We start from the raw sequence: 16,523 nt of genomic DNA on the forward strand, positions 1-16,523 counted from the left end.
AGAATTATTAGGTGGTCGCCGAGCTGCATGTCTAGAGCTTTCACTCACCTATAACATCCTACACAAGAGGAAGAAGGAAGGTAGCTAAACAGCCAACAGTAGTGGCTCGAATTCGTGTATAGATGATTAACAGTCTCGATACTTTCAGATAGTATCTTCTTCTCTCGCTGTAGCATACACCGAGAATGACAGATCGTGTGAGTAGCAAAGGCACAGTGGAATTGTTGACGAGGAAGGAGAAAGAAAAGTAAATTAGAGATCCGGCATGTCGCGAATGTGGAGGTTGTGGACAAGTTGACTGGATAGCACAGACCCCATCCCATCTCCCAATTGATCTGTCATCATCTTCATTCCTCCTTCTCTCTTCCCTCTTCCCTCGCTCTGTTCTGGAGCTCATCGTAACCAAACAGCAGATACATCTCACCAAAGCTTTGTATTCAGACATCATACTCCTCGCCGTTCCTTGACCCTCGACCATCCCTCTCATGACCGTCTCGTCACCTGCCTCCACCACACCCGAGAGAAGACCGACGAAGATTACAAAAATGGACGATTCAATTGACGTAGTACAAGCTACGACTGGGACTAGCGAGATACCTTCGTGAGTCACTCACACCCAGCTGCTGATTACATCGGGCTTCAGCTCGCAGGCGTACTAAGCTGACATTCTTGTGCGATAGCTACCGTCCCGATGCAAAGACGAGACGATATGATCGTCAGCTGAGGTGAGTTATCTATGATCTCCTTGCGAATATAAGATCTTCCTTCCACTACTTGCATACCATACAAAGTATAAATTGTGCTGACTGCTTCTTTTGATAGACTGTGGGCTTCAGCCGGTCAACGGTCCCTCGAACAAGCTCGAGTCTTGCTCATTGGGCCTGACGCTACAGGCTGTCAAGCACTTAAGAACCTAGTCCTTCCTGGTACGTCTGCCTCAGCGGTTGGTGTACCGCTCAGTGACCAAGAGACTCAAAGCTGATATGGTATTCATACAGGTATCTCCCACTTTACTATCCTGTCGCCTAACATCACCACCTCTCAAGATGTCGCTACCAACTTCTTCCTCCACCCAGATTCTGTCAGTTCAAGTATCGCAGATGAGAGCGTAAAGTGAGCTGCCATTTTCTTCGGATCGAACCTCAAGCTGACATGATCGCAGGTATCTCAAGGAGCTCAACCCGTCGGTTGAAGGTACTGCTCGTGTAGAGGTACGTATCAATGTCGGTTGAGTGAGCCGTTGCTGACGTTCCTGTTATAGGATCCCTTATCGCTCATATCGTCTGAGCCGGACTACTTCCTGTCATTTACTCTCATCATTGCGTCAAACGTCGAGCCGTCCTTACTCCTCCAGTTAGCTGACTTGCTATGGGACGGTGAGTTACTGCCATTGTTCGAGTTTCCAGCTAACAGAAATAACAGCTTCTGCGACTGTTGGTGGACCTGACATTCCTCTGATCGCGATCCGTAATTCCGGGTTCGTCGGCCGAGTGGAGATTCAGCTGCGCGAGCACAGCGGTATGTCTTGCTTCTTCATAAAGTGCGTACATGTTGTAGCTAATCTGGTTTCACTCAAGTGGTGGATACCCATCCGGATACCAGCCACACATTACGTCTTGATGCACCATTCCCCTCACTGGAACAACATGCGCGATCTCTCGACTACGCAACTATGGACAGCATGGACCACTCACACATCCCCTGGGTAGTACTATTGGTTCGAGCCGCAAGTTTATGGAAGGAATCGGTGAGTGATCGGAACCCTGCGGTTGTATTAATGCCCAAAGCTAACTTCGCACCAGCACGGAGGTTCGTTGCCTGAGACATCGGAGGAGAAAAGTCAATTCAAAGAGTCGCTCAAGGCCGAGAAGCAAAAAGGGGACGAAGAGAATTACGACGAGGCGCTGGCTCAGGCGTATCGAGTCTGGAATAAATCGGAAGTGAGTGTCTAATCGCACATCGAATCGGCTGTAACTGATCTGGGAAATGGATAGGTGCCGTGGGAATTGAAGCAGCTCCTGGAAGATGACAGCGTGAAGAACGTTTCGGCCAACGTAAGTCGAAATCCGCCCTTGTAAGTGCTCGAGCTGAGATACATACCGTTGCAGTCCAAGAACCTGCACATCCTGTTACACACCCTCGGTCAATATGTCTCGTCCCCGCCATACCTCCCGCCCACCTCCCCTTCCCTGCCTGATATGCACTCGTCCACCACCTCCTACGTTTCTCTTCAAAACCTTTACAAAGCGCAATTTCAAGAAGATCTGTCCACCTTCCAATCACTTCTTACGAATGTGTTGACTGGCGTAGGATTACCAGAAGACGCGATTCCACAAGAAGAGGTTGAAGGCTTCGTGAAGAACGTCAGTGGAGTCGGTATTATTAAGGGGAGCCCTCTAAGGGTTAGCCGAGAGGGAAAAGGCAAGCTGCAAGATGAGATCGGTAAGTTCCCGCCTCAGTCAAGGCAACAAATTTGTCGTTTGAGGCTAACTTATTTAATTGCCGTTACGTAGCTGAGTTCGACGACGAGACCGATTCGGCGACTTGTTTCGGAATGTATCTCGCACTTCTCGCTTCCGAACGATTTTATGCCACTCACTCTCGATGGCCGGGTACGAAGCCAAAGGAAGATATGGCTGAAGACAACAGAGAGGTGGAAGAGATCGTCACGGGATTAGTGGGGAAGAAAGAAGAGCTTCCTGAAGTGTTGATCGAGAGTATTGCAGAGGTGTGAGTAGTCCTTTTTCTCGTGTCGAGGCCATGTTACATACAGATATCTGACATTACGGAAATAGGACTCGAGGAGGATTCTCGACAATTCCTACTACCGCTGCCTTCCTAGGCGGTGTAGTTGCACAAGAGGCTATCAAATTGGTTACCAACCAATATACTCCGCTGGACAATACGGTGGTTATCAACCTTGTGAAGAGCGAGTCGGCCAAGTTCAAGTTCTAGCCTGAAGCGCGTAACGTTGGCGAGGCGATGAGCATCAGGCGATGAGTGGGTGGTTGTATATATAATGGTTGCATGTGAAAGTAGGATAGCAGAAATGTATGCATATATCGTTGGGGTACGAGTTGTCAGACGGGTTTGCCTTTGGCGTGCGGTAGACGACAGTGCGAGAGAACGAGACTACCTGGCGCAGCGTCGATGCCCAGGTCATATATTAACGGCGCACTCGTATTATGTGGAGCAGATAACCACGTGGCGGCCCGGTCGGTCGGGTCTGCTGTAAGCTACCAGTGCAGGCAGCAATCACAACTCCTTTCCTCTTTGTATTTGTACCACTTCCTCACCTGCTCAACCATATCACTATCGAACATACGCCATAACAATGGGAGGGAACATCACCAAAGAGGTCGGACAGAGAAAGAGGGATGAGAGAGAGGAGTTGATCAATGAAATGGAGAAACAGCTGGGATTGGCAGAGGATCATCCAGATGATGCGGTGTATACCCATACAAGGTGGGTGTGATTCTTCATCACTAGAATGCTCGACCTTTGCTTAAATGGATGATGGGCTGAGCTGGGTTTAGTCCTGAAGAGATTGTGGCCAATCTTAAGAGTCGCAAAAATGGATGGACCGCAGAAAGAGTCATGATCGCATTTGTGAGCGCACGGTCAATGTCTGCTTTGTTGGTACGAAGGCATACTAACTGGTACGACTTTGTCCATATAGATCAGATCTGCTTGTGCAGCACATAGAAAGACCAACTGCCTTACAGAGAGTGAGTATGAAATTGGTTGACTGATACGTCCGTACTGATAGCAAGTTGGCTGATCTCCACTTCCACATCAGTCCTTTTCGCAGAAGCGCTTGAGGAAGCGAGGAAGTTGGACAAGGATTACGCGGCTACTGGGATTGCAGATGGCCCTTTCTGGGGTCTTCCATCCAGCTTTAAAGGTTTGTGCTTTATCCTACCCAAAAGTTAACAAGCTGACCACCACGCAGACACCTACAATATCAAGGGAGTGGACACTTCTCTTGGATGTTCACCGTGAGTCATTCTTCCCTATATCAAGTGATGCGCAAAGCTGACGGTAGAACAGACACTGCTTCAAGCCGACCGAGAAGCTGGAGGACGAAGGAGGAGTAAGCTATTCCAAACCGCTATGCTGAAGCAGACAGCTTACTACCACACGTAACAGCTCGTTCAACTTTTCCGACAAGGCGGAGGAATCCCTTTTTGCAAGACCAACATCCCACAGGTGTGTTCTCTCCATGATCAAAATCCCTGGCACGTACTGAATTGAGGCATAGACTCTCCTAGCATTCGAATGTCGTAATCCTGTCTTTGGACCAACTACCAATCCATACACGTCTGCTCGGACTTGCGGAGGAAGTTCAGGTGGTGAAGCGGCTTTGATTGCGCTGAACGGTTCTCCAATGGGGTGGGGATCGGACAGTACGTGGAAGTTACGCAACAGCTCTATGGAGCGTTCTACCAATGCTCACTGATTTAATTTCAGTTGGGGGATCTCTCCGAATACCAGCTTCGTATAGTGGTGTATGCGGTCTCAAACCTGTCAAGGGCAGGTGGCCAACTAAGGGGCAGCGGTCAGCTACACCAGGTTTCGAAGGAATCCAGGTAATCCTCCCAAGGCGCTCAAACTTGTACATCTCGCTGACAAGATCATGTTTCTAGGGCATAGTCGGACCGATGGGTCGCAACGTCGACGATCTCGCTTTTGGTGCTCGAAACATGCTTACATTGGCGCAAGAATCGACCGCCAGGATCAATGGAGAACAATTGATTCACATGCCGTGGAAAGAGGTGGAGCTGCCAAAGAAGTTGAGGGTCGGCTATTTCACCGAAGACAATTGTATCAAGGTGAGTCCCCTCGCAGCAGTGTCTGAAGACATACAGCTAACTTATGTCTCCAGGCGAGTCCTGCTTGTGTGAGAGCGGTCGAAGAGAGTGTCGCGGCATTGAGAAAAGCCGGTCACGAGGTAGTCAGATTTGAGCCGCCAGACGGTCAGTTGGGACAGCCCCATAGCACAACAGCTCGGCCTACTGACATCGATTTGCACAGTTTCTGAAGCGCTAAAGGTATAGTCACAACGGCATATGTGAGAGTCGTGTATTGGCTGATCTAGCCATAGGTCTTCGCTGGACTCACCTCTGCTGATGGATACAAGACATTATTGGGCAACATTGGCCCGGATCCAATGGAGCCCTCAATGCGTTTGGTACGTCGTCGTATTGGCCTCTATGCGATACTACTAAACCAAAATACAGGTCACTATAGGCTCGAGGATACCTCGATGGCTAGCTTGGTTCGCTCACTGGCTTCTGGACAGTGTTCTCAAGGATCATATGTTCGCTTCGACATTTGGTACGTCAGCCTAGGTTTCCAACGCGAGAGTGTGCTAAGTCAGTAGACGATGATTGTTAGCCACATCGCGACCCAAATCAGTCGAAGAGTTCTGGAAATATACTCGTAGGAGGGATGTTTATGCCAACGCCTTTAGGAAGCTGGTATGTTCGGCTGGAACGCAATCTCTTCGGTCAGCTAATGGACCTATCTTGCAGGTCTGGGAAGACAAGAAATTTGACATGATTCTGTGTCCGGTCCAAGCTGTACCTGCTGTTGAGCATGGTAGGACGAACTTCCTATCACCATTGTGGTAAGTGCTACCATTTCATAGTTGGACAAATACAACGTTTCTTACACATTTATGTCAAACTTAGTATCGGCACCGTACTATACAACGTTGTCGATTCGACTGTCGGTGTCATTCCCGTCACGCATGTGGATCGCGAGCGCGACGCGACCCCTCCAGACTATCTGGAAGGAAGTCAAGGATCTTGGTTACTCGAGAAACGAGTTTATGAAGGCGGACCGGAGAAAGCAGCGTACGATGCTGAGAAGATGCATGGTCTGCCAGTAGGGGTGCAGATCGTAGGTCAGGCTTGGGAAGAGGAAAAGGTGCTGGCGATAATGAAGGTGGTCGAGGAGCTCGTAGCGTATGAGCCATAGGTATTTGTAGAATGGTGCAGAATCATGGTAGTCAGTGACAGCAGCAGTGATTGCAAAAAGACCGGATCAATCGTACAACTGGCAGTCCCATCGTATCTATATGACACACAGGGTAGGGCTGCAACATTTTATACTTTCCTGTTCAGTCGCCACTATCCTGAAGTGAGGTAGCTCCTAGTCATGGTCCTGTCAGTTCTCAGCTTGTTATGTTTTGCAATGTATATTGTGTCTATTTTACAGCCTCTCTGAGCAAGAAGATACATCATTTGACAATGCTACTTATAGGCTTCTTCAGGTGGTTTCTCCAGCTGGCTTCTGCAAATGGCTTCTCTGTCATGACCCAGTACAACAGTATGATTGACTGATGTTGTGACACCCCAATTCAGCCTCTGAATAGTTCAACACACCATCTGTCATCATCTAGCTCAAGCTCGTACTAGAGGCGACTGCCGGCGGACAAGACCGACTTGGCTGTCAAACCGTTCCCATGGTTCTGGTAGTATCACTGGTACTTGTATACATGAGTACAGGACCTGTACATAGCTATTCCTGTGACAGATGTATATTCCTCTGTCATGTCTGGTTTGTACAAGTCGAGACTAGTCAATCCCAAGTCTTCACATTCGGTACTCGGCTCGAACAATTTGTTGTAGGACTTCAACCTATTTGCACTCCGTGTTATTCGTAAAGGCATGTAAATGGACCCGCCTCAGACAGATATGAGACAGTATGTCATTGATCAGGGGATTGCAAAAGGTAAAGCCAACATGAGACTGGGAATGACACTACTAGAGAGGACTAACTACCCTCAAGAAGTGTCACGATGATCAACAGAGGCTTCAGTCAATGAGGCCCTATCACACCACGGAGACAAGGTTGAGTGATATTCGCCAAAGGCGTCAACTATAATGACGAGATGGACGGGATACTCAGCGAGAATGACGAGAACGACGAGAATCCGAAGAGAACAACCTCAGGATGAGCGTTGTGGCCTTGGACTGACTGAAGGCTAAGTGATATCGTCAAGAGCGATAGCGAAGGTACGGTGTATGACTTTCAATCGGGAAATCACTAAGGAAAAGAGTACAAAAGATGAGAATAGCCATTCTCCTATATATCCATCCATCCATCCGTCCATCTACGTTGAGCGATATTCTACAACTCGGCGAGTTCGTCGAATTAGACCGAATAAGAGATGGGTTCGTTGAATGAAGTTCTACGAGTTCGACGAGAATAGCGAGTAGTGCGGAGAGTGCGTCGGGATCTTGTAGGTCACGTGATGTATGTGGCAGTGACCGTCATGACAAGAAGCCCAGTTTCCCCTTGAGAAGCCCAGCTTCCCCTGAAGAAGACCTTTCTTCCCTTGATTGAAGTGGAAAGTATCTTCTCAACTTGCTCTTCTCAACAGTGTACTATGGATTGGAAAGAGGGGGTCAAGTTGTGTATATAAGCAAGTCAGATCCTGTCTTCAGATTTTGTCTTCAGCAGTCAACAGTCATCAAGTTCCCCTTACGACACAACTTCCTGCAGTACACCACACAACACACAACACAACAGAACAAATCAAGCAAGCAACATGTCCAGCCGATCCAACACTAATCATACTTGGATGGATGGCCATGAGCTGCGTAACATGGAAGAAGGGACCAATGGGTGAGTTTGCAGTGATCATGAGCACCTATAAAAGATAAAAAGTCAGAGTTGATGTGTACCTTTTTGGTATTTTACATCTCTTGTACCCATGCAATACCACCGGACATGCCTCATGTGTAACCAGAAGCAACACTGATGGTGGCAGATCTACTGAAGATGTGCGGTCTCTGCCTTTGTCAAAGAGATTGAGATCAGAAGAGAAGGTTTATGTTGGTGCTCTTTCTGCTACCACCGCTGTCCTTGCTGTGTCACAAGTTCTGCGTGCATTCAATGGTGGAAAGCCGGAAACACAATCCAGTGATTGCACATCACGACTGAGTCGGTCACTCCCTCTAGCACCGCAATCTCACACTACCTTTGGCACTAGCACCACTGACACTACCACTGATACCTCACCCACCCCAACTACAGAAGTGATCTTTGTCACTCCAACTCCTTCGACCAACTCTGGCAACACCCATTGATATGACTGTCTCAGAGAAGGGGATGATGTGTGACCCTGCAAGTGATAAGGTACTGTGATGTAGGTATGTTGAGAGAACTTGAGGTGTTCAATGGGAATTAGAAGGGGAGTGAAGTATGTCCATGTGATGTATATGTTTTGACACCACATCACTCTTTGCTGTTTGGCACCACATGTGCAGCACACTTGGTCAATGTATAAATTTACTCTGCAAATGTTATATACACTGAATCATGGTCATGCCTTGATTTGTACTCCGCCACATAACAAGGTAGTTCTGTGCCTAGTACTACAACAAAAATGTTTGCTGAGTTGAATCAAAAATGTTTCTCAGTGACATGAAGTTACAACTAACCCATCCCCCTTGTAGTCAATTGTTAGATTCCCTGGTTGTGAATCTAATTCAAGTCACTAGTACTGTCACACAGCTGGTATTCCTAGTGACACTCCTATGTCACAATGATCAACAGAGGCTTCAGTAAATGAGACCTTGTCACACCGCAGAAACAAGGTTGAGTGATATTCGGACACTCAGCAAGAATGACAAAAACGGTGTGGTACAACAAGGTCTGTCGAGGATAGGAGCGGACATCAACGGCGACTCCGCTGAGTTTCGTGAATAGTTAGAGCGAAAGTTGACAGATGCTCGGCAAAGTTTCGTTGATGGATAAGATAGCTTCTATGAGAGGAATAAAGGAGGATGTTTGATACCCTTTAGGGGAATCTACCTGACAACCTAGTACACTCTTGACAGACACTCTACCGACCCTCAACCTGGCTTCCTTGGAAGGAACGCCTTAAGGTCGGTGGAAGTTAGCGCTCAATTCACATATCTTTTCCCTTCCCATAGTCATTTAGTTGGTTAGACCGTAGTTAGATAATAGTATACACATACTTCTACAGCACTATGAAACATGTACGCATACGATACGCTATCCCTCTTCCACTTAGACGCAAACGACTCTCGAACAAAGTAATAACACAAGAGCGGTCGAATGAGGACCGGACGGTTAGCCCCTTCTCCGTTGAATCTTGGTGGTACCACGCTTGGCCTACTAAGAGACCTACGGAGGAGTGCTACAACGGCAAGAATCCGAAGAGAACAACCTCAGGATGAGCGTTGTGGCCTCGGATAGACTGAAGGCTAAGTGATATCATTGAGAGTGATAGTGAAGGTACGGTGTATGACTTTCAATTGAAAAATCACTAAGGAGAAGAATACAGAGATGAGAATAGCTATTCTCCCATACATCCATCCCTCCATTTGTCCACCTACGTTGAGCAATATTGTGCAACTCAGCGAGTTTGTCAAATTAGACCAAGGAATAGATGGGCTTGTTGATTGAAGTTCTACAAGTTGTACGAGAACAGTAAGTAGAGCAGCAAGTGCGTCCGGATCTGACAGGGCATGTGATGTTTGTGGCAGTGACTTCGCCTCAATGCCACACAGTGGGTTTTTGTTTTGATCTTCCACAATACCACAGAGTGGGATTGTGACTCGATCTTGCATTGCACAGTCCCACAGAGTGGAAGCGTGCTTTGGCCTTGTGGTATGACTGGGTCAGGACACTCTTGGCATGTATACCTCAGTCAATCATGTCAAGCCCAAATACTCTCGCTTTGATATTGTACACCTCCTGTATCCCTCCAACGAGCTATCATATGGGGTCAGGCAGTCATATCCTGCTGTAAACTGCCAATTTGAGGTGACCGACGTGAACACAGCTACTTATTGATTAAGGCATGTGTGTTGTGCAGTGTCCTACCCTACAGTCTCATGAGGTGGTCAGAGCGGCTTGTATTTGGACAGGAGAGGTGCTCTTAGTGTGGCATTTTACAGCCGCAAGTGATCTTAGCTGTAAATAAAGGATGTAGTTACAACATGAAAGGATGGGTTGGTGTGAGGCATTTTGAAAGACAGCAACAGACAGTCCAGATACTACTTCTATTACACCTGTGTGTCTTTCCACATGTTTGCTATTACATCCAACATCTTCCTACTTCTTCAATCTCTATTACAGTCTGCCTCACATCTACATACCCATTGCCACACATTCACCTTTATACAACAGCACAAACATTCTATACAGGGCACTTGCTACTAGCTTTGGGCTTTCAATATGGCTGCAAATGGTGACAATCACCAAGACTTTGACCTTGTGGACTTTACTCACCGCCAGTCAGCTGCAAACACCATGGATGTCAGTAGTACATCCAGCCAAAGCCGTGCGCTCTACAGTGATAGCTGGAATGACACAAGAGCTGCTGGAGGATTCTCATCCCCAATGGTAACTCCCCACCCTCTTTCCGCCACCCAATATAGCAACCACACATTTCTTACCCCTACCGGATTGCCTTATATCAGACACTCTTTCAGCTTCATCTCCCCATACTTCTCTCGTTACAAGCCGACAAGTTCACCAAACACTTTGCCTTCAGCTGGAACCCTCACAGCTGTTTCTCATACGTCACCGCTGGGGCAGCGGTCTTTGCCTGGGACAGAAATGTCAGCCTATGTGTCCCAAGCCAACACAGATCCCATTGGATTTCAGTGCTCTTCTGGTGGGAACCGTATTCCCCAAGAGAATTTCTCTTCTCATGTCTCTGCCTCCTCATCAGAAACGTCCACCTTCTTCCCACCAGCACCAGGCCCCGCTGTCAGGGATCAGTTTGCTAGTCCACACTCAGCTCGGAGATCCAGCATGATAGGTCAGTATTTTTTGGTACCACTGCCAAGCAGGATTGTGCATATCAGTGGCCATCTTTTGGCTAACTATCAATGTGAAGTAGGCAGGGAGGAGGAAGTGCAACAGCCAAGCAGTGAGGTCAGCACAGTCACACATACATCAAGGAAACGGGCAGAACAATGTGAGCTCACAAGTATGACATTGTATTCTGGTATTTAATATCACTGATTCCCATTATGACCTTGCACACACAAAGTGCGGGCAAGAGGTAGAGAATCATCTCAAAAGTATTATGCAAAAAAGAAGCAAGACCCTGTATGGCTTGAAAAGAAAAGACAGCAGAGTGAGTGGTTGACATAGTACACAAAAGTGGTCCCATAGAGCTCAGCAATCTCACTGTGATTGTTCCACCAAGATCGAGACGCCCAGAGGAGGCATGTAGCCCGTCAAAAGCACACTGCCACAGAATCTGAAGTGAGATGATCTTTCCTCTCTTATTGGTCTGAACACGGGGTCAAGGAGCCTTGTACTAACTTCAATTGCCTGCCTGGTTAAGAAGAATCATGCAATGGAGCAGGAAAAGAATGACTCTCCTCAAAAGCAGCGCAGATCATCTCAACCAGATGCCATGTGTTTGCAACACAAGACAGGGAGTATGATATTGTACCCTCAGTCTCAAACCCAAACACCATATGGTAACAGTGGTTTTGAAAATTCTTGAATTTTGTAGGTGGTCCGTCCATTCAGTGGGAGTATTTTGTGCTGCCTGTTCCTCATTCTGTCTTACTCCAAAACGGTGACTGACTTTCCACATATCACAGTGTAGCTTGTGAATGTACTTCAGTGAATATGGAATACAAAGCTAGAGAAGCTGTTTCTGAATGGGAAGTGAAGCATGGGGATCTTAACTAGGTTGTTCTTACAGATAATGCAGATGTACATATTTGACGTTCTAGCTGTCACAACTCAGTACAACGGAACGAACGACTCATGTCGTGACACCTCGACTCGGCCGCCGAATAGTTCAGCTTCTCTTGGCACCACTACCATACAGTATGGTGCATCTTGGTATGTATTGTTTAGCTGACAGTGATTGGCAAATAGACAAGAACAAGACAACGAAGCAACAGCAGCAACATACTGAGGTCAACACAGCCATAGAGAACTCAGGAAAATATCCAGAACAATGTGAGTAGATAGGTGTGTGAATGTATCCTGTATGTTGTATTACTGACTTGCTATTATTGCCTCACACAAAGCCGAGAGTTATAGTGCAAGACAGTGGGCCAATGTGAAGAAAGACACAACAAGGCATCAAGAACACAAAAGCAAAAGTGAGCAGTTAGGATAGTTTTGTAATATGGTCTTTTGAAGCTAAGTGGACTCATCCTGATGTTTTATCAAGATCGAGAAGCGCGACGGAGGCGCAGAGCTCGGAAGAGGCAGGAAGAAAGCCTGAGGGTGAGCTGAACTCTCTTCTTTTTGGTTTGAATGTGGTGCAGAGGGTGACTTGTACTGGCCTGATGGTTCAATGATTACTTGTGAAGATGCTGGCCATAGAACAGAAGAAGACCAACTCTCTCCAGCAACAGCATGGGTCATCTCAACAAGCTGACATGTCTCTTCAGCTGGAGACTATGGACCTGAACCTGTCACACTATGAGACAAATGGTAGGACCATGTCATGAACGCCAAAGTGGCAAAACCTAGATTTGCCACCCATGTCCGACCTTACATTCTTTCTGATTATTCAGCAACTCTTGCTTAGTAATCTTTACCGTGCTTAGTAATCCTTCTCGTAGCTTTGTCAGCTTTCTTGTAGCTCCGTCAGCGCTTAGTCAGTACCTGCTTAGTAATCAGCTTAGTCACCATGAGGTCTCGTGGTAACACGGTTCGACCTGAAAGGTATATAAAGGTGCTGCTTTCTCTTCTTAAAATTCCCCCCTCAGCTATGAATTGCATTTGAGTCATACTACTAGCATAGTGCACTCAAGAGTCACACATCAGTCTCACACTGACGACATCTTGTTCTAGCTCCAGATCTTGGCATCAGGTCCCAAACCCATTCTAGTCCTCCCTTCCTTGTTGACATGCCAGAGACATGTCCTTTCCATGGGACACCCCTGTTAGACCTGGGTCGTCCATTTAGGTTCCCCTTGGTGTCTTTGTGACAGACCAACTTATGCCAAGACACACCGCCTCGGTGCCTGAACAATTTGACCCACTGTCTGACTTTATCTATTGAATCCAGTACTGGCGGGGTCGATAACATCCTTCAAACACCACATGGTCTGTAGTAGGACACTAGCAAATCTGGAATGCATAGCTAGTGAAGCCATTTCTGAATGGGAAGAGAAGCACGGGAGCCTTGAGTACATTGCAAAAGAGATGATTGTGGATGTACCTATTTGTCTTTCAAGCTACTTCCAAGACACATTAAACTGTACATTGCAGGAACAATGTCACCTCTACTCCTTTCTTGATCTACCATATCAATTGTACCATGATGGCAATGTACGTAGATACTGTTCTCTCTCTCCCGCTTTCCACTTGCCCTGTATCCATCTGCCCAATGTTTCTTTTGCCTTTGCACGTGACTCCATATTTCCCAACGATTTGAACATATGGTCAACCATCTCCCCCGTGACATCCAGGTTTGCTTTCACAACATCAAAACACTTTGCTAATCCATCAACATCCAAACCCAGTTTTCCACCACCATACAACCCTAATCCAAGAGCTAAATCGGCGCTGTGAGCCATCGGGATGATTGTTTCTTCCATATCTGTTCGTGAGAGGGGTAGTCCTGTGTAAGCCCACCATTTATCCCTCTCTTTCCCGACGTCCTCCACACCCCAAACAGTGAACTTCCGATGTAAACGTTTGATGATATTGTTCCGTACATGAATTGGTATGATTATATCGTAGAAATAACCTTTGCCATCTGGTTCACCATACACCCTTTCTCCAGCAATGAGCTCTGCTGGTAATTTTGCTTTGATACGGTGATCCCTGTACAGCATATTGACAATATCTGCCAGATTAGATTTACTTTTGACATGTTTCAGAGAAGCTTCTACTTTCTTCTGGTCTTCTGGGTCAACTTTCTTCTCTTTCAGTTGTTTCACAATCTGCTTGATTGCATCCTCAGGTACTGCAATCGGTTTCTGTGTTGCATCCCCACCACCACCACCACCACCACCACCACCACCACTACCACCACCACTACCAGGATTGTCTTTCTTGGCCAATTCAGCATATTTGGTATTCCTATTTGCAATCTGCTTTGGATCTTTCTCCTCCAACCACGTTTTCAATGTCTTCTTTGCCCATGTATCATTATTTGCTTTGTTCAGATGTTTGATCATTCCAGTGACAGCTTGGTCAGTATAACCGGCTTTCTTAAGCTTCTCATGTGCTTTTGGATCGGCTTTTGTTGTTGCTGTTGAGGTAGATGGTGCTGTTGCTGTTGGGCGGCTATCTGAAGTTGTTGTCTTAGTAGGTGCTGTTCCTTTGTTCTGCTTTGCCGCCCTATCTGCATACTGCTTGTTTCTCCTAGCTATCTGGTCTGGCTTCTTTTCTGCTAACCATGCTCCAAGTGTGTTCTTTGCCCACTCATCATTGTTTGCATCATTGAGAGCTGTAATCATACCAGCAATGGCAGGGTCGGTATATCCAACCTTCTTCAACTTCTCATGAGCTTTTGGATCAACTTTGGTGGATGGCATATTTGGTGGTCTTGCTCCACCAGCTGTGCTTGTGGTCGATGACGTTGGCATGGCTGGTGCAGATCTGGATGATTCACCACCATGCGATCCAGAAGAGTTGGGTGATCCCGAGCTGCTATCCGCTTTCCACCCCACTTGCTTTGCTCTCTTTTCATACTTTTTATTCCTCTCATCAATCTTCTCCTTCCTCTTCTCCCCAGTCCATGCTTTCATATTCTTCTTTGCAGTATCCTTATCACCCGCATTCAGCACATCAATCATACCAGCAATAGCCGGATCTGTATATCCTTTGCGGGAAAGGTTTTTGTATGCGTCAGGATAATGTTTGCTGGTAGGCATGTTGGTAGGTGGTGTCCTTGATGATCGTCCAGAGGAGGAGGATGATGTAGCTGGTGGCTGGGTTCCGGGTGTGGAGGATGAAGAGGAACGGCTAGGATTTGAAGACTTTTCTGGATGAGTAGAGCGATTTGAGCGAGATGACTGTGTATTTCTCTGTCTGGAGGATGGGTCATCAGAGTCAGAAGATGATGCATCAGAGTCTGAACTGGGTTCAGAATACGGTTCTGAGATGGAGCTTGCTGAAGTTGGTTCAGCTTCAGAGTCAAATTCTGGAGGATCCACTCGTATTGTTTGATTTACTCGACCACTGCGTGAGCCCAGGATCTGTTGCACAGGGTGTGTAGTCAGCATTCCAGTCTTGATGATGTCAAGTCTATCAACCATGCTTTAACAGCACACCCGACCACTCACACTGTCCCCGTCTTGGTCCCGGCTTAACCAGAACAAAGTACAGAAAGTTGTCTTGATACAGACAATCAATGTGAACAAATCTGGATGCAGGAGGAAGAAAGATGCACCTTCTATGATGGCGCCAATCAGTTGTACTGGCCAGTACCCATCCAGATGGTAGGCATGTTCATCTGCCAGATCTTCATCATCTGAAGCAGACAATATCAGCCTGATATTCGTATTCGTTTTTACTGGGACAATTGTTGCTTGACTCACTGGAATACTGCAGTGGTATTGTCAGATCAAAGATCAACCCCAATATTCCTCCTATTTCCATTGGACTGGTCCTGATAATGATCCAGCTTGCAACAAAGATTGCAGAGAGAATCAGGAGATCCCATACCCCAGTAAGGTCTGATAAAGCTATGGTAAGCTCAGCAAGCCAACCTCCTGATGGTGCAAGCTGCATTGTTAAGCAGTGATGGAACACATTTCAATCAGCCAACTACTCTGATTGACCAGCTCAGTGGTCAGGACAACCCGCTCAGCCCACTCACCCATTTCTCTCGAAAGTCTTGAGCACGCTGTCCAAGATCTCTAGGCATTGGCACTTCACTGCATGAGGTGCAGAGCTGTTTTCAGGTGGAACAATATATCTGATATAGAGGTGTGAGCTAGGTTGCTGGATCAGACAAATGTAGCTGCCTTGGTCTTGAGTGGTGCAACTTCTACCACCATTCCCACAAAGAAAGTATAGGGTTTATTGCAATGTTCAAGTGTGATGTTCAAGTGAATCAGTGAAAAGAACATGTATGGAGTTGGAATAATGGGTAGATCAAAGTACTATGTCTGATTTGTGGTTGATGGTTGAGCATATCACAAAGGTTGAGTGTGTTCGTCAGTCTCCCTTTCATTCTGCCTCCTGCAACTTGCCAACACTCAAAGGATGATCTACTCAAGGACAATCATCACCAACAACAATTATTGATCCTTTGATCAAATCAGAGTATGGTGCATGAAGTGAGAAGCAGACATCGTCCCCTAGTGGCAGCTTGTAACGACCATGCAAAGTCGTTACATGTCCCATTAAGCGATTGTCTATCTTTAGCTTGTCAACAATGGTCACGTGATGAACGCGAGCATGACGTCTTATGCACTAATCCGGCCGCTCCGCGATAGATAGTCAATCAACGCTTTGTTCTCGACATTATCGTTCCGCCTTCTAGCAAGCCATAGTGGGCTCTTCAATGGATCAGATTGCTGCCCATATCTAGCCGCTCA

General features: G+C 46.8%; 3 protein-coding genes across 3 annotated transcripts; 2 read left to right on the forward strand and 1 right to left on the reverse strand.

Moving 5' to 3' along the window:
* Positions 1 to 545: 545 nt before the first annotated feature.
* On the forward strand, positions 546 to 2,955 carry CI109_102116 (uncharacterized protein; the record flags this gene model as incomplete). Its single annotated transcript, XM_032008549.2, has 13 exons — positions 546 to 601; positions 681 to 725; positions 823 to 926; positions 999 to 1,113; positions 1,163 to 1,211; positions 1,262 to 1,376; positions 1,423 to 1,518; positions 1,578 to 1,747; positions 1,803 to 1,940; positions 1,995 to 2,054; positions 2,109 to 2,442; positions 2,514 to 2,730; positions 2,796 to 2,955. 13 exons carry the CDS (start codon positions 546 to 548, stop codon positions 2,953 to 2,955), a joined length of 1,659 nt encoding a protein of 552 aa, XP_031857161.2.
* Positions 2,956 to 3,334: 379 nt separating this feature from the next.
* Positions 3,335 to 5,982, forward strand: CI109_102117 (uncharacterized protein; the record flags this gene model as incomplete). Its single annotated transcript, XM_032008548.1, has 17 exons — positions 3,335 to 3,465; positions 3,537 to 3,609; positions 3,680 to 3,728; positions 3,800 to 3,904; positions 3,953 to 3,998; positions 4,051 to 4,093; positions 4,150 to 4,209; positions 4,262 to 4,406; positions 4,471 to 4,589; positions 4,647 to 4,832; positions 4,886 to 4,976; positions 5,035 to 5,051; positions 5,105 to 5,191; positions 5,241 to 5,337; positions 5,398 to 5,480; positions 5,535 to 5,629; positions 5,694 to 5,982. 17 exons carry the CDS (start codon positions 3,335 to 3,337, stop codon positions 5,980 to 5,982), a joined length of 1,716 nt encoding a protein of 571 aa, XP_031857160.1.
* A 7,295-nt stretch (positions 5,983 to 13,277) lies between these two features.
* Positions 13,278 to 15,847, reverse strand: CI109_102118 (uncharacterized protein; the record flags this gene model as incomplete). Its single annotated transcript, XM_032004882.1, has 4 exons — positions 13,278 to 15,176; positions 15,264 to 15,451; positions 15,519 to 15,705; positions 15,800 to 15,847. 4 exons carry the CDS (start codon positions 15,845 to 15,847, stop codon positions 13,278 to 13,280), a joined length of 2,322 nt encoding a protein of 773 aa, XP_031860997.1.
* Between the last annotated feature and the right edge of the window lie 676 nt (positions 15,848 to 16,523).

The sequence above is a fragment of the Kwoniella shandongensis genome, chromosome 4 (genome assembly GCF_008629635.2).
Source record: "Kwoniella shandongensis chromosome 4, complete sequence".
In the NCBI taxonomy this organism is placed as follows: Eukaryota; Fungi; Basidiomycota; class Tremellomycetes; order Tremellales; family Cryptococcaceae; genus Kwoniella; species Kwoniella shandongensis.